The sequence below is a fragment of the Pongo abelii genome, chromosome 7 (genome assembly GCF_028885655.2).
Source record: "Pongo abelii isolate AG06213 chromosome 7, NHGRI_mPonAbe1-v2.0_pri, whole genome shotgun sequence".
NCBI classification, from domain to species: domain Eukaryota; kingdom Metazoa; phylum Chordata; class Mammalia; order Primates; family Hominidae; genus Pongo; species Pongo abelii.
In genome coordinates this window covers 477,518-497,428 of record NC_071992.2, presented here as the reverse complement: position 1 = coordinate 497,428, position 19,911 = coordinate 477,518, and the positions used below count along the sequence as shown (strand labels likewise).

Sequence of the window (19,911 nt, the reverse complement as noted above, 5' to 3'; positions counted from 1 at the left end):
GGGTCCATTGTGATTCTGACAAAGCACTTGGCCTTTGAAGTTGCTGGTGATCCTTTGGGTGACGTCTTTTCACAAAGCTTCAGCATTCAGCCACTTCGTTTCAGTGGCATTTGTAAGATACTGTTTAATATGAAGATGTTGAATTAAAAGTCAAAATACTGATGTGAATTGACCTAGTCTCAAAGGGTAAAACATTATTTTTCCAGGGAGCAAATGAGAAGGTTGGGTGCATAAGCCTTTTGCTGAACAGTTGGAGCTGTGTCCAGGTGGAGGTGCCAACACAGAATCAGGATGGGTGGGCACACGGAGAAACAGCCTATGGCACTTGAGGGCTGACCCCACCAGGGTGAGGGTGCAGATGCTGCCCTTGCTTCGGTTCCCTCAGTGACAGGGTCTCACATGTGATTTCGGAGGGTCAGACTCTGGTCTGTCAAGTCTGATGTCCTTGGGTCAGTTGCTTGGACAATTTAGACCCTTCATTTACAATCAACCAAAACCACTTGGCCCTGGCTGAAAGGGGAATTTGTGATGATAAGGTCGTGTCACCAGGGCAGAGATAGATAAGGCTGCACCCCAGAAAGGTAACCAAAAATTTACCATTTCACATTAACCAATTCAAAGTATACAATTTAGTGCTTTTTAGTATATTGACACTGTTGTACAACCATTCCATTACCACCATCTAATTCCAGAATATTCTTACCACACCAAAAAGAAACACTTGGCCGGGCACAGTGGCTCACCCTGTTATCCCAGCAGTTTGGTAGGCTGAGGTGGGTGGATCACTTGAGCCTAAGAGTTGGAGACCAGCCTGGGCAACATGGCGAGTCCCCTATCTCTACCAAAAAGTACAAAAATTAGCCAGGTATGGTGATGTGCACCTATGGTCCCAGCTACTCAAGAGGCTGAGGTGGGAGGGTCACTTGAGCCTGAGAAGTCAAGACTTCAGTGAGCCAAGACTGTGCCACTGCACTCCAACCTAGGCAACACAGGGAGACCCTGTCTCAAAAAAAAAAACAAAACACATTATCCCTTAACCACTCAGCCCCCATTCCCCACTCCCTCTAGCCTCTGGAAACCACTAATCTCTTTTCTTTATAGATTTGTCTGTTCTGGACATGTCATATAAATGGAATCATGCAACGTATGACCCTTTGTGTCTGGGTTTCTTCATGTGGCATAATTTTTTAAAGGTTCATTCATGTTGTAGCATGCGTCAAAACTAACTTACTTTTTTAAGGCTGAATAATATTCCATTGTATGAATGGACCACATTTTGTTTCTCCATTCATCAGTTGATGAACGTTTGGTTGTTTCTCCTTTTTAGCTATTGTCAGTAACGTTGCTATGAGAATCCATGCACATGTTCTTGTGTGGCCTGGTTTGGACGTGTGTTTTCGATTCTCTTGAGTTTATACTTAGGAGTGGAAATGCAGGGTCAAATGGTAACTCCACGTTAACTTTTTCAGAAACTGCCGGACTCTTGTCCACAGCAGCTGAACCATATTACATGTCCACCAGCATTGTGCAAAGGCTCTAGTTTCTCTACATGCTCACCAACACTTATTTTCTTTTTTTTTTTTAGATAATAGCCACCCTAGTAGGTGTGAAGTGGTATCTCATTGTGGTTTTCCATTTTTCTGATGACTGAGAATGTTGAGCATCTTTCCCTGCATGTTGTCCATTTGTGTATCTTCTTTAGAGAAATATCTGTTTACGTCCTTTGCCCAGTTTTAATTGGATTGTCTTTCTGTTGCTGAGTTGTAGGGGTTGGTTGTACATTCTCCATACTGAGTCCTCATCAGATACCTGATTTGCAAATATTTTCTTCCATACCATGAGTTATCTTTTCACTTTCTTAATGGTATCCTTTAAAGCCCCAAAGTTTTTAATTTTGATAAAGTCCAATTTATCTATTTTTTCTTTTGTTGCCTGTGTTTTTCATATCATATTTAAGACATCATTGCCTAATCAAAGGTCACAAAGATTTATGCCTAGGTTTTCTTCTAAGAGTTTTATAGTTTTAGCACTTATGTATAGGTCCTTGATCCATTTTCAGCTGATATTGTGTATGGTGTGAGGTAGAGCTCCAGCTTCATTCCTTTGCATGTGGATATCCAATTGTCTTAACACCAGTTGTGGAAGACATCATTTCCCCATCAAGTGGACTTAGCACTCATTGAAAATCAGTTGGCAGCCAGGTGCGGTGGCTCACAACTGTAATCCCAGCACTTTGGAGGCTGAGGTGGGTGGATCCCTTGAGGTCAGGAGTTCGAGACCAGCCTGGCCAACGTGGTGAAACCCCATCTCTACTAAAAATACAAAAATTATTCAGGCGTGGTGGCAGGCACCTGTAGTCCCAGCTACTTGGGAGGCTGACGCAGGAGAATCGCTTGAACCCGGGAGGCAGAGGTTGCAGTGAGCTGAGATCATATCACTGCACTCCAGCCTGGGTGACAGAGGGAGACTCTGTCTTGAAAAAAAGAAGTTGGCCACGGATGTGGGGTTTATTTCTGGACTCTCAATTCTATTCCAGTGATCTATGTCCATCCCATGTGTGTACCATCCACTATCTTGTTTTGATTGCTATAGCTGTGTACTAAGTTTTGAATTGAGAAGTGTGGGTCCCTCAACTTTGTTCTTTTTCAAGACTCAGGGTCTCTTGCAATTCCATATTAATTTTAGGATCAGTATGTCAATTTCTGCAAAAAAAAATCATTTGAAATTTTGATGGGTGTTGCACGAGTTTGTAGAACACTGGGCAGTTTTGTCTTCTCAACACTATTACACTGTCCAGTCCCTAACTTTAGGATGTCTTTTTATTTATTTAAGTCCTTTTTAATTTCTTTCAACCATATTTTGTAGTTTTCAGACTGCAGTTTTATCTTTTTGTTGTTGTTTTTTTTGAGATGGAGTTTGACTCTTGTTGCCCAGGCTAGAATACAATGGCATGATCTTGAATCACCACAACCTCCACCTCCCGGGTTCAAGCAATTCTCCAGCCTCAGCCTCCTGAGTAGCTGGGATTACAGGCGTGTGCCACCACACCCGGCTAATTTTTTTTGTATTTTTTTAGTAGAGACGGGGTTTCTCCCTGTTGGTCAGGCTGGTCTCAAACCCCCGACCTCAGGTGATCCGCCCACCTTGGCCTTCCAAAGTGCTGGGATTACAGGTGTGAGCCACCGCGCCCGGCCTCATCTTTTTTTATATTTTTCCTTCCAGTACTTCCAGAATGTAGAAAAGTTTTACCATTTTTTAAAAAGTTAATTCCAAAGTATTTCATTCTTTTTGGTGCTATTGTAAGAGGAACTGCTTTCTGTTTTGTTTGTTTTCTTTTGGGAATGTTCAGCGTTTGTGTGTGAAAATGCAAGGGGTTTTATGTATTGATCTTGTATCCTGCAGTTTTGCCGAACTCAGTTTATTAGCTCTTCCAATTTTGTTGTGGATTCCTTAGGATTTTCTATATACAGTCACACGTCACTTAACGATGGTAATACATTCCAACAAATGGCGTCCTTAGAGGAGTCCATTGTTGTGTGAGCAAAGCGTGCTTACACACACTAGACGGTGCAGCCAGCTGCAGGCCTGGGCTGTGTGGCACAGCCTGTTGCTTCCAGGCTGCTCGCCCGATCAGTAGATGCCTGTGCTGAACATGGTAGCAGCTGTAACACGATGGTGAGTGTTAATGCATCCAAAGATTAAGAAGGTGCGGTGAAAATACAGCGTTATCATCCTCAGGGTCCGCCGTCCTATATACAACCAGCCTTTCACCATCCAAACATTAAAAAGGTACGATGAAAGTGCAGTGTTATCATCTTCAGGGTCCGCGTTATCTGAAGGCTCCACCGTCCCCCATGCGGCCAGCCTTTCACCAGCGTCTTGTGTGGTGCATCACTGTGCAAGATGCAAGGTGCATCTGTGATTTCAGGTAGTTTTACTTTTTCCTTTGTGAGTAAAGATAGTTGTACTTTTCCCTGTCCAGTCTGGATGCCCTTTGCTTCCTTTGGTTGTTGTTGTTGACTAATTGCCCTGGCTGGAAGTTCTAATACGATGTTGACAAAAAGTGCCATGAATGGGAATCCTGGTCTCATTCCTGATCTTGAGGAGAAAGCATCCCCGTTTTCACCATCCTGTATGATGTTAGCTGTGGGTTTCATACGTGGCCTTTATCATGTTGAAGAAGTTGCCTTCTATGCCCAGTTTATTGATTTTTTTTTAATCATGAAAAAGCAACATATTTTTTGAAGTGCTATGCCTTGGAAATGTTAAAGGAAAAATGTTATAATTTAGTTGCACCTGAAAAAAGAGAAGTCTTGGCCAGGAGCAAAATGATGAAATCACAATAAAAAAAGGTAAGAACCGTGGGTCACTTCTGCATGGGCCATCGCGCAGGGTCCGTTGAGATGCATGTCCAGGAGGAGGCCTGCTGGACATCAGGGCTGGGGCAAGTGGCACCCCGTGAGGGACAGGAGGCAGCAGGATGAGGAACGGTGCCCACATCCACCCTTGGACATGAGACGGAGACAAATGTTCTTGTACAGTTAGGACAAAGCATGGTAATTATGGCAATGATTTAGCCAATTGATTGATACTTGTTCAGTTTACACGATCTATTTCTTTGGTTCTAGAAGAGTGTTGATAATTCCATTTGTCCCAAAAATAAGACTGATTTGTCAACAACCAAAATAACCGGTGTATGTGCATTTTGGTAAATTTTTTTCACTGAAGAGCCCATATTGAACTTTTTTTTTTAATTTGTCAGTTATGTGTTGCATATATTTTAGATTCAAATAATTCTCAGGAATTATTATTAAAAACAGCAATGTTCTGCCCGTCACTCCAGTCACACACCCTCCAGCTCCGCAGTGGCTGCTCCTGGGTAAAACCACGCCCCCTTTCAGAGTCACACACTTACACTGTTGCTCCTGTTTTCTTCTTCTTTTTCTTTCTTTTTTGGCAGGGAGGGAAGGGATTAAATCTCATGTATTGACTTTGGAAACTAAGGATTTTGGTTTTTCTTAGCACCTTCCCCCACCGTGGGTGCACATTTTTTACAACCCCTGTCCTTCCGATATGATTTTTTCAAAATGTTTGTACATCAGTATTGTTTACATGTTTATGTCTCCATAAACACAGTTTCTTGCTGAGTCACATAACATGATTATTCCATTTTGTGAAACCTTTAGTGGAGTGAGCGGAGCTCTAGTAGAGTTAATAGTTTTCTTGGATTTTTACATTTTCTTCTAAACACTTAATAGTACTAATTTCTCCCCTCACCTCCCTGTCCTTGTTCTATGGTCAGACACATTCAGGGCTCAATGAGCTTCATCTTTCGTGGGCTCTTCCAGACCGTTCCGCCCCCAGCATGGGCCGCCCCCAAGTCCTTCCCATAACTCCCTGTCTCGCCTCTCCTGGGGGCTTCCTTTACTGTCCTGGGCCTCAGTCTTTTCATTTCTTGGGTTTGCTTCCATTTTGTTGAAACACGTTCCCTAGTAACTTCCTGAAAAATGGTTTTTGGGAGATAAATATTTTAGAGATCTTGAAGGTCAAGTATACCTTAATTCTTGTACTTAAAAGTTTTTCAGGGTGTAGGATTCTGGGCTAAATAATTGTCTCTCACACTGTAAGACTTTTAATATCCAGTGTCGCTGTGAGAAGGCAGTTGCCATCATTCTCGATTCCTTTGGCTATGAGCAGTTTTCCTCTCTTGGGACAGTTTGAGGTTTTGCTTCTGGCCTTCATGTGCTGGAGCCTGATGCCGAGGTCTTGAGCGTGGTCTGTTTTCATCTGTCGTGGCCTCCATAGTCTGGGAACATGTGCCACTCTCTTGTTTCCTTGATCATTTCCTCCTCTTTGCTTTCAATCTTCAGTTTACGGAATTCCTGTCATTCAGACATTGAGTCTCCCAATAGATCCCCTTTTTTTCTTACATTTCCTGGATTTTAAGATTTAGTGATTTGAGGCCACTTTCTGGGAGATTTTCTCAGACTTCATCTTACACCCTTCCTGCTGTACCCTTCGTTTCTGTCACTGCATCTCAGAGTTGGAGCGGGAAGGAGGAGAGGAAGGGTCTCTCCCACACTCTCTGTGGACAGGCTCTCCCTCCCTGTTTATCTTATGGGGTCTTCGCCTTCAGTTGTGGTGCCTGGGGCTCCTGGGGGCCAGGCCTGGCCTTTGCAGAGAGCGAGTCCAGTTCTCCCACCGGTGGTGGGGAGGCTTCCACAGCCTGTCAGCACCCCTTTTTCTTCCCACTTCCAGGCTCCTTGGCAGCCCCTCTGGAGCAGGTCTCATGTCTGCTGTGTCTCGGCTGCCATTCTAGGATTCAGTATCCCATATACTTTTCACTTTCCAACACTGTGTTTTTTCATCTGTCTTTCATTTGTCCTCTGTGTGTTGCAAACCCACTTATTCTCATTTTGGTGGGGCCTTAGGAGGAGGATGGGGTGTGTGCACTTGTTCTGTCCTGCACCTTCATCTGTATCTTACTGACATGCCATTAACAGATAGGATGGGTTCATTTCTGTCCACTTGGCTGTGCTGAACTGCAGTTCCCACAGTTCCTTCCCCGAATGTTCCTGGTTACAGGGGGCCACGAGAGGCCCTTCTGCCTGAAACTCAGAAGGTGGACGTAAGCGCTTTTAGTTTCCAGCTCCTGGGGGTGGAAGCTCACGTAGCTCACGTGCATTGTCGCAGACTTGCTGCCTGCCTGGGTGGTGTGGGCAGTTCTGGGCCTCCGGCTCTCTGCAGCTTCTTGGGCCCTCCTTCAGCTAACCCCAGGCCTACGGGGTACCTGGCCTGGGTAGGACACCCACTGCTACCCTCTGCAGCAAGGACTGAGACAGGCTTCTGCCTGGTTCCTGGGGCATCCAGCTCTCGCTCCTGCCTTCTTGCTTCCGCCCTGCCTCTCTGTGTCCATCACCAAGGCTGTGCGGGCTGAAAGGGTCCACTTTGGCGGGTCTTGGCCATTAGATGCTGGCACCAGTGTCACTCCCACACAAGATGCAAACCCTCCTGCTGAGCCGTGACCGTCGCCTGTCACAGAACCTGGTGCTGAGTGTGGTGAGAGTGAATCCTGCAGCACGTGGTGCACCGTCGGCCTCTTTCATGTTTTGCTTTTGATTGTGCTTATTGTCCGTTTGTATTTCTTCTTCTAAGTGTCTGTTCAAGACTTTTCCGTCTTGGCTGGAAGTGGGAGGTGCCTGCTTCTGTGGTTTCTGGCAGCTCTCTCTGCTGTCTTTGTGTGTCTGCACTCAGGGAGTTTCCCTGAGGTGTGTGCCTAGAGAGGTGCTGGTTGTACATTTCAATGTAGGGACAGATTCCCAGCTTGTCTTTAAAGGAGCTGTGCCGCTGTGTGCTCACTTGACTCGCTGGTGTTCTTGTTTCTCCGGGCCCTGGTTAATACAGAGTGTTTGCAGTCTCACTAATTGAGTGTGAGGTTTCTGTTTCTTATTCAATGCGCGCTACCCAGCTGACAAAACTGGACAGCCTTTCACGCCTCCTGGCCATCTGCCTTTGCCCGTGTTTCTGCGGGGCTGGCTTGTCTTACCAATTTCCAGGGTTCTTTAGATGCTTCAAAGCCCAGCAAACACCTTCTCTCAGTGGATTGCCTTTTTCTTTTTTTTTTTTTTTTTTTTTGAGATGGAGTCCCGCTCTGTCGCCCAGGCTGGAGTGCAGTGGTGCATTCTTGGCTCACTGCAAGCTCCGCCTCCCAGGTTCAAGCAATTCTCATGCCTCAGGTGCCCACCACCATGCCTGGCTAATTTTTGTATTTTTAATAGAGACGAGGTTTCACCATGTTGGTCAGGCTGGTCTCGAACTCCTGACCTCTTGATCTGCTTGGCTCAGCCTCCCAAAGTGCTGGGATTACATGCGTGAGCGACCGCAAATGGCTGCCTTTTCATTTTTAAAAACGTCAGTGTCTTCCATTGTTTAGAAGTTGATATAATGTGACTTCATCTTTAATTTCATAGTTTTTGTGTTTTGTTTAAGAAATCTTTATCTAAAATCTACCTCAATAACAAAGATATTTTATACTTTTTTGCAAAAAAAAAAAAAACACGTATCATAGACAGTGTTTGCCCTTGCAGCTGTTGTCTGGTGTGAGGTGGTAGTCCGACTCTAGACAGTGTTTGCCCTTGCAGCTGTTGTCTGGTGTGAGGTGGTGGTCCGACTCTGTGTTGCTCACCTGACGCTGCAGTTTCCTCAGCCCTCTGTGCTGGGCCAGTCCCTGTGGCAGCGGCTCTGTCCTGGGCCCGCGTCTGTGCCTCAGCCTCCCAGCTGCTCTGGGGTACAGCATGCTCCCATCGTACGGCGTGTTCCCATCCAGCAGGGCAGACCCGTGGGTACGGCTGCTCCCATCCGGCGGGGCAGACCCGTGGGTACGGCGTGCTCCCGTCCGGCGGGGCAGACCCGTCCACCTGGTTCTTCTCCAGCCCTTGCTCTGCTCTTCTTGGCCCTTGGCTTTTCCATGTGTATTTTAAAATCATGTCAAGTTGCAGCAAAAAAATCTTGAAAATGTGTTTGCATTTGTGTCATTGGTGGATGATTTGGGGACAGTTCGCATTGTCCGCGATACTGCACGCAGCGTGGTTGGCACCTGCGCTTCCTCTCGGCTGCTTTTCCTGTCATTTTTGGGCCAGATTGCCCTTGTCTTGAGGGCTGGGCTGTGCTTTTAAGGTAGGTTTGCTGTGTTTTATCTGGCATTGTTAAGTATTTTTCAGGAGAGTTTTTCCTCTTATCTGCTATCTGGAAGCCTCTGATAAAGGAATATTTTACCAAGACTCTGATTAGCTGATTAAGAGTCTGTGAAAGACAGCAAACTACATTTGCATGGAGGAGCCCATCCGATGGGGCCAGGACCTCCACCGCTGAGCACCTTCTCCGAGCAGCCACGAGGCAGTGGGACCTTTTACTGCACATAAAACAGCTGTAATGAGTTGTAGCTTGGAAGCTGGATAGTGAGGACTGACTGGAGCTGTCAGGTGTGTGCATGTGTGCGGGTCTGTGTGCCTATGCGGGCCTGCGCACCTGTGTGGGTCTGTGAGTGTCTGCGTGCTCGTGTGTGTGCTTTCACATGTGTGCTGAGATCTTGGATGCTGGAGCTTGTTTAAATATGATGAAAATAGGAGGGAAACGAAGCCGTACTCCTCTGGAACTCCTGCTTTTGTGAGTCGCCATCTCCCTGAGGGGCGGAGAGGCTCTGGGTGCAGCGCCCAGCGGAGATACCAGGCAGCATTGTTGTGTTTGTCCTCAGATTTTACACTGATTTCACTTGAAGTTGCTGTGATTGTGGCCACGCGTTGATGTAGATCTAATTACTTGAAGTGTCGTGGTACCAGGAGAGAAGAAGGCTGCCGGGACAGCGATCGGGGGTGGCATCCAGTCTTCTGTCCAGCCCTCTCTTGGGGCTGGCGCTCCCTGCGGTAGCATTTTGCCAGTTATCCATGCAGGTGGGAAATACCATTGTCTTTCGTTCCTGATAATAACCAACCTTAAACATCTCATATCAGGGTGGCTGTGACCATATTGTAGAATGGAGCCAAATGCGCGGGGAGTTTCTGAGCTGATACTTAGTGGGTTTGGGTGGTTTTTTGAGACAGGGTTTCCCTGTGTTGCGCAGGCTGGAGTGCGGTGCTCTTTCCAGGCATGGTCCTGGCACCCACAGCCCTGAGCTCTTGGGCTCCACTGAGCCTCCCGCCGCGGCTGAGCCGAGACTTCGGAGCACGCACAGCAGTTGTGCTTGGCGCTTGCAGTTCCCCTGCAAGATGATCCTGGAGAGCCTCTCTGGTTAAAAAAAAAACCTCACAGAGACAACCATAGGGTGCTACTTTGTGGCGTCATACGTGAGGAGGACGGAGGTGCACCGTGGGCCCTGGTTTTGCCTCCAGCACTTTTTCCAGCAAAATGGACAAGAGACTTTTCAGGCCAAACACAGTGGCTCACGCCTGTAATCCTAGCGCTTTAGGAGGCCAAGGAGGGAGGATTGCTTGAGCCCAGGAGCTCAAGGAGACAGTGAGCCATAATCGCACCACTGCATTCTAGCCTGTGCAACAGAGTGAGACCCTGTCTCTAAAAGAATTTTTTTAAAATATTTTTCAGAAGTGTGTAATTTTTCAGTGACCACCTTGTCATTGAGAATTTAGGAAAATGGATACTCAAAAATTGCTGGCAGAAATGTAATTCAGGGCCGGTGCGGTGGCTCACACCTGTAATCACAGCATTTTAGGAGGCCGAGGCAGGAGGATCACTTGAGGTCAGGAGTTCAAGACGACCTTGGGTAACATGGCGAAACCCCGTCTCTACTAAAAGTACAAAAATTATCTGGGCGTGGTGGTGCACACCTGTACTCCCAGGTACTCGGGAGGCTGAGGAATGAGAATGTAGCCATTAAAAGTATGCAGATTTAAGTTACAATATGTCATTTTAACACACTGTATTCACTCAATTATATTATACATGTAAGATACAAATGTATAACTTATATGTGTATAATAATAAAGTATTTGACACGATCCCTTGAAGATGTATGTGTGTCTGTGTGTGCTTGTGTATTCGTGTATCTGTGGGTCTCTGTACATGTCTGTGTCTGTGTGTGTTTGTTGTCCCTGTGTGTGTGGTCTGTGTCTGTGTGTGTGGATGTGCATGGTGTCTCTGTGTCTGTGTGTATCTGTGTGTGTTGTCTCTGTGTGTTTTCTGGATGTTTGTGTGTCTGCATGTGTGTCTGTTGTGTGTGTGGCTGTGTGTGCACACAACCACAGTGTATACATGTTGTTGTTCGCACGTGTGGAGAAAAAAACCCAGAAGTCTGTGCACTGAAATCCCCAGGGACTCCTGGTGTGATGATAAAGGGTGTGTCATGCAAACTGTTTATATTTTGCTGCTTTATACTCATGAATTAGTTATGTTTTTGTATTGTATTACAAAAACCCAGAAGTTTACATAATAAGTAATTTAATGTGAATTCAAATAATCATGGACAGTTCCTTTTTCTTGGCTGGATGTGTAGCTGACTTGCTTTTCTGGCACAATACTTGACATATTAAAATCAGTATTTACGACAGTGGTTAGGTTTTATTGAGCTATTTGATTTCATGTCTTGAATGAATTTAGAGAAACAATGCTGATGTAATCAAGGCAAATAAATGACTGCATTTTGTGATATTTACCAGTTCCTGTTATTTTCCTCCTCTGTTGCAGACGCTGGCTCTGAGACCCCGACTGCCCGACGGCTCTACACCGCCAGCGGGCCTCCCGAGGGCTACGTCCCCTGTTGGCCGGAGCCCAGCAGCTGTGGGAGCCCCGAGAACGCCTCCAGCGGGGACAACACAGAAGGTGAAATGCTGGGTGGGAGGAAAGGTGGACATCTTTGCAGATAAGCTCTTATTTCCCAATTTTCCAGTACTGTAATACCTTTATCTAAATTTATACTTGGGGGGTGGGTGAGCATGTTGTTACACTGTATAATGAACCACGTGGTGTACCTATGTATTTTACAGCTATGAAAAGTGATGCTTAAAAAACTTGTAATGACAGGAGAAAAGACTTCATATGGGGGAGATTGAAAGTGGGAATATGACTATAGGCCATGTTTGTTAATGCTTCAGGAGTACCCTGGAACTAAATACATATTAAATACCATGAAATAATTGTTAACACTACTTGTCTTAGTTTAGCAAAATATTATTTTCTTGATTTTCCAAGTTTTTCAAAATTTCTGAGATTGTACATCAAATTTGTAATCAAGGAAATAACTTATTTCGAATCTCTTTTGGAAAAAATTATTATAATTGCTATTGTTGTTGCATGTTGTATGAATGGAAGAATATACAATATTCTCTTAATACAGTTTACTGTTGAGCACGGAAAAGCTGAAGTTGCCCATATACTTTTTACCTTAAGAGGGAAATAGTTGTCTTTCGCTTCACGTTGATCTTTTTTAAGGTGCACAAGAGGAATTTAGAATTTTCAAATAAAAGTTGTACCTAGATGATTTATAACAATATAAACTAAGAAACTCTATACTATAAACATTCATTAATTTGAATGTCAACAAAATGTGGTTTTTGCCTGCTTTTGTCTTTCTGGCTTCCTAAATTAAAGGATCAGAAACCATAAAAACAAAAATGAGATAACTAGGGAATAATGGATTCATCCTTTCAAGCCCTGTTGAAAATCTTTGAAACACAATTATTAGATAAATAGATTATTTAACTAGAAAATTTAATTGTGTTCTTATGAAGATAAATTACTCTGGGTGAATATGCTTCATTGCGTACTTAATCTGTTCAAGAAGGAAGTGCGTCAGCCCTCACTCACGCCCTTCCTGTTGTCCACGGTTGGCTCTCTCGCCGTGTTGTACCCTGTTGTCCATGCTGCTCATGTTCCCAGGGCAGGCCTGTGCTGGACCCCAGGGTAGAAGGCTCGCTTGGCCATGAGCCAACACTGCTTCCCAGACAGGCTGTGTCAGGACTGAGCTAGAGCAGTGTTCTTACAGGAAGTGGAAAGATACTTGCACCACATAGACAGGCATTTCTCTTCACAAGCTGCTTCTTGAGGACATGTGTCCAGGAGCCCTTGAGAAGTCACTGCTTTCCTGTTGCCCGGGCCCCCTTGCCACCTCCTCCAGGCAGGCTGTCAGGATCGCCTGGCGCCAGTGACTTGAAATGGTAAAGTTGGGAAAAAGACAGCAATGCCCACCCTCTAACTGTGTTTCCTACCTTTGTTCTTCAAAATGAAAGAGCATATGCCAGAGCAAGCCCCAAGCACAGCCTTGCAGCTGCAGACCCGATGGAGCCTCCAGGGCCCTTAGGAGCCAGAGGCTGGGAGAAGCAAGGATGGGACCCCTCTTTCTCTGACCCTCCAAGGTCAGCATGGGAACATGGCACACAAGAAGGAAGAGCCTTTGAGCTTTTTCGGTTGCAGTTTTAAGCACAGAGGTGAGAACTGGAGCTGGAAAAATAACAGCCAACGTTGTTGTCGTGGTCTCTCTTGGAAGCACTTAGGTCACTGACTTTCATTTTGAACACGTGGGGCCCACACGTCAACTCCCAGGAAGCTGCAGAGGAAAGTGCTGTTTGTTTTTGCCTTTGCTGTGCCTGGCACCAGGCCCCCTGGGCATTCACACTCAGGACCTTGCGCAGCCCTGCTCTGCGCCAGGGCGTCCCCGCAGCGACTTGGATCGGCTGCCCAGGGCCTTGTCGCCCAGGCAGGGGTGGCATACCTGGTGCTTAGCCCTCAGTCTGGCCCCTCCTGGCTGCCCAGCCTCTGAGACTTGGTTTCCACCCTCCCGGAGGCAATCTAGGCCCCCGCAGCGGCACTTGCTGTGCCTTTGGGTCTGCTGGTCCCAGTTCCATCAGGCTGAGGCCCTGCGCTTTGTCTTGTCCTGGGTACCTGGCTACTGCCTTGTGATAAATGGAGATTTAGTGCTCACTAACCATATCAATTAGGGCCTGTGTGTATTTGTTATGAAGACAGGCAGGCCTGTGCCCAAAAGCCAGGACAGGAAGACCTAAGCACCAGCCGTTTGTCTCAGTCTGTCTTGTCTGTGTTTTTTGGATAATCTCTGAATGTGACAATCACAGACTCTGGGTGCTTTTGGGCTCACAGCTTGTCAGGAACAGGTGGAAGGAGACGGGCTGTGGGAAGTCTTGAATGGCGTTGTGTTGGATGTGGTTCTGGAACAGGTGGAAGGAGACGGGCTGTGGGAAGTCTTGAATGGCGTTGTGTTGGATGTAGTTCTGGGACCTCTCCCACCTGGGTTAATGGGTCTTGGCTCTAGACAGAAACATGCACGTACTCCTCTTGTTGACGTGGGGTTGCGTCTTGCTTTCCAGAAGCCAGTAAACCTCTGGCCTGTTAGTGACAGAACAACTGGCCTGTTATGTCAGAAGAAAGTTGTTCTTTTTGGCAGATTCTCCATGGAAAATGCTACACAGCCTCATTTAGCAGGCGAACTCACTTATCTGGCAGGATACTCTTCTGCTCACGGTCCGGGCACGTCGTAGGAACACTGCCCTACATGAAGTTACAGAGTCTATTACAGTGATGTGAACATTCCTCTGGGCAGCTGGGATAAGCAGGTTGTCCTCAAAATATCCCTTACGTCCGTCTTCTCCTGTGTAGACCGCATTACAGGACTCTGGACCCAGCTGACCACTGTGGGGATGCTGGGCACCTTCCCAGCAGCACGACAGTGTGTCCCTATGCCACTGTGCCGGAAACAAGTCCAGCCATGTAATTTTTAGAAGAAAATGTCTACAGCACCCCCAACATGCCTCTCTTCTCTGGGTTTTCCAGTGGCACACAGCGGATGGCAACTTGCATGGTGGTACACCTTCCTGCTCCTGCCAGACAGCTCCAGGAGGAGACAAGGGGTGTGGGGGCACTGCCAGCATCTGAAAGCCTCGTTCAGGGAACACAGGAATTGATCAGTCCATTAGGTTTTGGAAATGCTTACATCAAGTCAAGATCATAGGTGAGGCCAGGCGCAGTGGCTCACGCCTGTAATCCCAGCACTTTGGGAGGCCAAGGCAGGCAGATCACCTGAGGTCAGGAGTTTGAGAACAGCCTGGCCAATATGGCGAAACCCTGTCTCTACTAAAAATACAAAAATTAGCCAGGTGTGGTGGCGTGTACCTGTAATCCCAGCTACTCGAGAGGCTGAGGCATGAGAATCACTTGAACTGAGGAGGCGGAGGCTGTGGTGAGCTGAGATCACACCACTGCACTCCAGCCTGGGCAACAGAGCGAGACTTCATCTCAAAAAAAGAAAAGAAAAGAAAAAAAAGATCATACGTGAGCTCTTCACCTAGTTTATATGGGTGTACCTCTCTGGGAAAATATCATCTTGGAGTTTCACTTTTTATATTCATCTTTTATTGCAGATTAATCAAAAGACCTGGAGAGTGTTGGCCTTTTTTCCTTGTTTTTGTAAAACTGTCATTTAAAATCTTGTTCACTGTGCAGTCACTAGCAGTTATGTAAAAATCCAGGTGAAAGGTATTCCCTTTAGAGTTCAGTGCTAGAAAAATATTTTGTTCTTATGAACTCGTGTACTTCTTGTTGGATAAGAGAGAGATTTCCCATCGATACCCTTTTTGCTTTGGCCACCAGGAAGCTCAGATTTCAGCTTTTCATTGCTTTTATTCAGTAGCAGTTGTTTCCTTTGACCTCCATTTTGTGGTAGTTACCACCTTTCCCCACTTCTCAGCTGCTTAACTCATTCTTCTTAGATTAGGTTCTTAAAACAGGGCTTGTTTTCTGAGCTACATCTTTTTGGAAGTACACTGAGTAATCAGGGCTTACCAAGTAATTCACTGTATCAAATGCTTTTTAAACGCTTGTGTTGGGCGGTGTGCTCAGGCCTAAGAAAGGGAAGAGCGCCAGGCTAGAGCCCTGGCGTTGTAGGAGCTGACCCTAGCTGGGGAGGCTCCTGTGTGAGCCTGGCCTACAGAATGGGCGCAGCGCTAAGGAAGCCGGGAGGGAAGCGGAGCCTGGGCGCTTGGGGAGGGGCTGGGGGGGCGGGGCCGAGGGGCGGAGGCCGAGGTGGGTCGGGGTGCAGAGGCCGAGATGGGTCGGGGGCGGGGCCGAGGTGGGTCGGGGGTGGGGCCGAGGTGGTCCGGGGGGGCGGGGCCGAGGTGGTCCGGGGGGGCGGGGCCGAGGTGGTCCGGGGGGGCGGGGCCGAGGTGGGGCGAAGTAGAGTGGGATGCGGCCGAGGTGAGCCCAGGTGGGGTGGGCCCGGGCGGGGCGGGGCGGGGGAAGGGCCGGGGCGGGGCTGAACTGGGGCCGGGGTCCTTCTTTAACCCTTTCTGCGAGAACGTCGGGAAACCTACATGCGCGGCTCAGGGGCCTCGCCGCGTCCTGCGTCCCCGCTCGCGACGGCCTTGATGGCGCCCTTTCCCCGCCTGGGTTGCAGACCCTTCCTCCTCTCCTGTCTCCCGTGTTTTTGCAGCCGGGAACTGCATTGGGTGCCTGAGGAATTTAATCCAGGGCCACCCCGCGTCTCCCCCGCCTTTCCAGTGCCTCGGCGGGAACTGGGGCTGCGGTCGGGGCTCGGGGCCCAGGCGGATCTCTGGGCGCCTTCTCGCCGCCGGGATGTTCTTGGAGCCTCAGAGCCTGCTCGGGAAACCTGGGTCCCGTCTCGGCTAGAAGCCTCCGAGGCCTGCGCAAGTTCCGCGCGCTCCATTCTCGGGGCGGGGCCTCTGCACCCTGGGCCTCTCCGCGCCTCGCCCCCAATTCCTCCGTGGCCGCCCGAAGTCCACCTACTACGGCCTCGGCTCGGGCCCCTCTGGCCACGCCCCGAGGCCGCCCCGCGGGCCTGGCGCGCTCTCCCTGGCGCGGCGCGCACTGGCGCCGGTTCCGCCGGCTTCAGCCCTGGGTCCGGTCCGCGCTGCCTCCTGCCTCGCCTGGGCCGCCCGGGCGCTCCCCGCGCCGCTGCCTCCCTCCTGCTGCGCTCCACAGGGACCCGCCTCCCTCCAGTCGCGCTCCCTGCGCCACCGCCTCCCTCCACAGGTTCCCGCCTCTCCCCTGCGCCCCCTCAGCGCGTGCTGTTAGCGGGCCCCTTCTCTGCCCATGGGATGATAGTCTGAACCCACACGCTTAGCGTTTGTTGTGCCAGACCGTCTGGGCTTATTGCAAAGCTTGTGCAAACGTGAGCGTTGCCGGCTTTTTATTCCCTGAGGAGCCTTATCCTGGCGCCTGGTGGAATTAAGTCTTAAGTCAATATTTGGTGAACTGCGTTGAATGATTATGTATAAAAACAGCCCGTAAGGCAAGTGTCAGTATTTTCCCGGTTCCTAATCACAAGCGGTGTGTGGCATTGACTCAGATTCTGTGCTCGGATCCAGCTGCAGAATCATGAACATAAGTCATTTCTGTGGAGAGCTACTGTGATGATGATTCTCTCAGCAAGCACCAGTTGAAATAGTTATTAACTTCACGGCTTCTGGAAGCATGCAGTAAATGCACACTTCTAATGTGGATTTCGTGTGAGTTAAACATCCGTCCATGCTCTGTTTTGACAGAATCGTGGCTCTCTGCCTTTTGCCTTTGCTGAAGGAGTCCTAGCCTGACTTCTCTTAGCCCGTCCAGAGTGGCTCGTGGGTGCGGGGGGTGGGTGCGTGGTGGGGCTGCCCCCCGCCCCCGCATTCCTCACATCTCACCCTCTCAAGGGCCTGACAAAGTCAGAGCTAGCAGTGTTCCATTCTTGTCATGCTGATTTATTGATGTGAAACTTCACACATTCAGCTGTGTCCAAGCTCGCCTGATCCTAGAGGAGGGGAGGGGCGCCCTGCTGTACGCGGTCTCGCGCGCGCTCTCTCTCTCTCTCTCTCTCTCTCTCTCACTCACTCTGGGTGTCCTGCGAGAGACCTGTTGCTCGGCTGCCTTTACCTACCCACAAGTGGGATGAGAGCCTGGACATGGAGGTCTCATGCATCCTGGGCCATCAGAAAAGGCTGTGATGGTTTCTAAAAGGTTGGCATTGTGTATGGTCATGTTTTTGTATCTTTGGCATCTCCTGGATTCTTCCTGGACTTAATGAAGCCAATGAGAACAGCACTGGCTGTTTGATTAAAGACTGTGGGTGCGGGGTGTCAGGCATTAACTTTGAAATAACTCACCTGTGGGATCTACACGGTTTGTTTTTTTTTTTTAAGCTTGCCTAGGAAAAAACAAAAGAAAAGAATGCATTTGTTCTTATTGCCATTTATTTTCTTAAAACATAGTTACTTGATTTCCAAGCTATTGTTGGCACATATTCTTAAGCAATTTGGATTAGAGAAATGTCTAGATATTGGTATATGCTTACTACACTGCTTTTAGCTTGAAGTGAATGTGTTACAAAAATAGAGTGATTTATGAATATTTTACTAGATATTATTTATTTAATTGAAGTTAATAACTGAGAAAAAAAGGTAGAAGATGATGATGATTATTATTATTTTGAGATAGAGTCTCACTCTGTCACCCAGGCTGGAGTGCAGTGGCGCAATCTCACTGCAACCTCTGCCTCCTGGGTTTAAGCCACCCTCCTGCCTCAGCCTCCTGAGAAGCTGGGACTACAGGTGCCCGCCACTATACCCAGCTAATTTTTTTTTTTTTTTTTTGGTATTTTTAGTAGAGATGGGGTTTCACCATGTTGGCCAGTCTGGTCTCGAACCCCTGGGGTCAAGTGATCTGCTTGCCTCAGCCTCCCAAAGTGCTGGGATTACAGGCCTGAGCCACTGTGCCCAGCCAGTTATTGAAAAAATAATACATGAATTGCCCAAAGCTGAAGAGACTCTCAGGAATAGAAAGATGGCTAAAGTCCCTACCATGATAATGAAGAAAGACTCTTGAAATGCCAGACAAGGCCTCGGAAGAAGATGCTAAAATATCCCTGTATTGTGGGAAGTCAGGGACCCTGAACGGAGGGACCAGCTGAAGCCGTGACAGAAGAACATAAATTGTGAAGATTTCATGGACATTTGTTAGTTCTCCAAATTAATACTTTTATAATTTCTTATGCCTGTCTTTACTGCAATCTCTGAACGTAAATTGTGAAGATTTCATGGACATTTATCACTTCCCCAGTCAATACTCATAATTTCCTATGCCTGTCTTTAATCTCTTAATCCCATCATCTTCTTAAGCTGAGAATGTATGTTGCCTCAGGACCCTGTGATGATTGCGTTAACTGCACAAATTGTTCTTAAAGGATGTGTGTTTGAGCAGTACGAAATCTGGGCACCTTGAAAAAAGAACAGGATAACAGCGATGTTCAGGGAATAAGGGAGATAACCATTAGGTCTGACTGCCTGGGAGCCGGGCAGGACAGTGCCATATTTCTCTTATTGCCAAAAACGTGTAAGAGAAATATCACTGAATTCTTCCCCCAGTAAGGAATATTAATAATTAACAGCCCTGGGAGAAGAATGCATTCCTCGGGGTGGGGGTGGGGGGGCCTCTAAAATGGCCACTCTGGGAGTGTCTGCCTTATGCAGTTGTAGATAGGGATGAAACATGCCCTGGTCTCCTGCAGCGCCCCCAGGCTTGCTAGGATTAGGAAATTCCTGCCTGGTGAATTCTAGTTAGGCTGGTTCTCTGCTCTTGAACCCTATTTCCTGTGAAGATGTTTATCGATGACAGTGCGTGCACAGTGGACAGGAAACTTCATCAGCAATCCTAGTTTCGCCCTGGCCTGGTGACCTTGCCCTGCCCATTTGCCTTGTGATATTTTGTTGCCCTTAAAGCAGGTGATCTGTGTGACCCACACCCTATTCGTGCACTCCCTCCCCTTTGAAAATCGCTAATAAAAACTCGCTGGTTTTGCGGCTCAGGGGGCATCACGGAACCTGCCGACATGTGATGTCTCCCCCGGACACCCAGCTTTAAAATTTCTCTCTTTTGTAGTCTGTCCCTTTATTTCTCAGACCAGCTGACACTTAGGGAAAATAGAAAAGAACCTATGTTGAAATATTGGGAGCTGCTTCCCCCGATATCTGGCGCCCAACGTGGTCTTTCTTTTTTCCCAAGTGCATGTGGGAACCCGATCCCTACGTTGAAATATTGGGGGTGGTTCCCCCGATATGCCTGGGAGGAAAACAGATGTCTTGACAGAAATTGGAATTAAGCTGCAGGCTTCAGAGCCCCCCTCTTCTCTGTGGAACCACTGAAAACCCGTGAAGTAAATGAGCGTTTTAGTTAAGTTTTCAACTCAAAAAGTCACAAGTCCAAGTCGATGAAGAATATTTACAAAACACTTCATAGTTTCAGAGCCTCCCACAAATATAACCTCATTTTAACATTTTTTGAGGATACATTTACTCTATTTAAATTTACTATTTAACTTTTTTATTTACTGTGGCTTTATATTTATTGAATAATTCAAAGTTTTTTCTTCATTTGTATTGTTTTAATTACTTTCTTAACTTC

General features: G+C 47.5%; 1 protein-coding gene across 5 annotated transcripts in view; it reads left to right on the top strand.

Moving 5' to 3' along the window:
• The window catches only part of ERICH1 (glutamate rich 1), a 79,088-nt gene that overhangs the window by 20,867 nt on the left and 38,310 nt on the right, over nucleotides 1-19,911 (top strand). For 4 of the 5 annotated variants that reach the window (XR_010141039.1, XR_010141040.1, XM_054561143.2 and 1 more), the window contains exon 3: nucleotides 11,197-11,331. Coding sequence is in view for 3 of the 5 variants with exons in the window: in XM_054561143.2 (XP_054417118.2) it covers nucleotides 11,197-11,331 (135 nt within the window). In the remaining 2 variants the exon portion in view is untranslated. Of the gene's footprint in view, nucleotides 1-11,196; nucleotides 11,332-12,747; nucleotides 12,936-19,911 lie in introns of those variants that run through there. The other variant, XM_054561146.2, reaches the window with a different exon arrangement.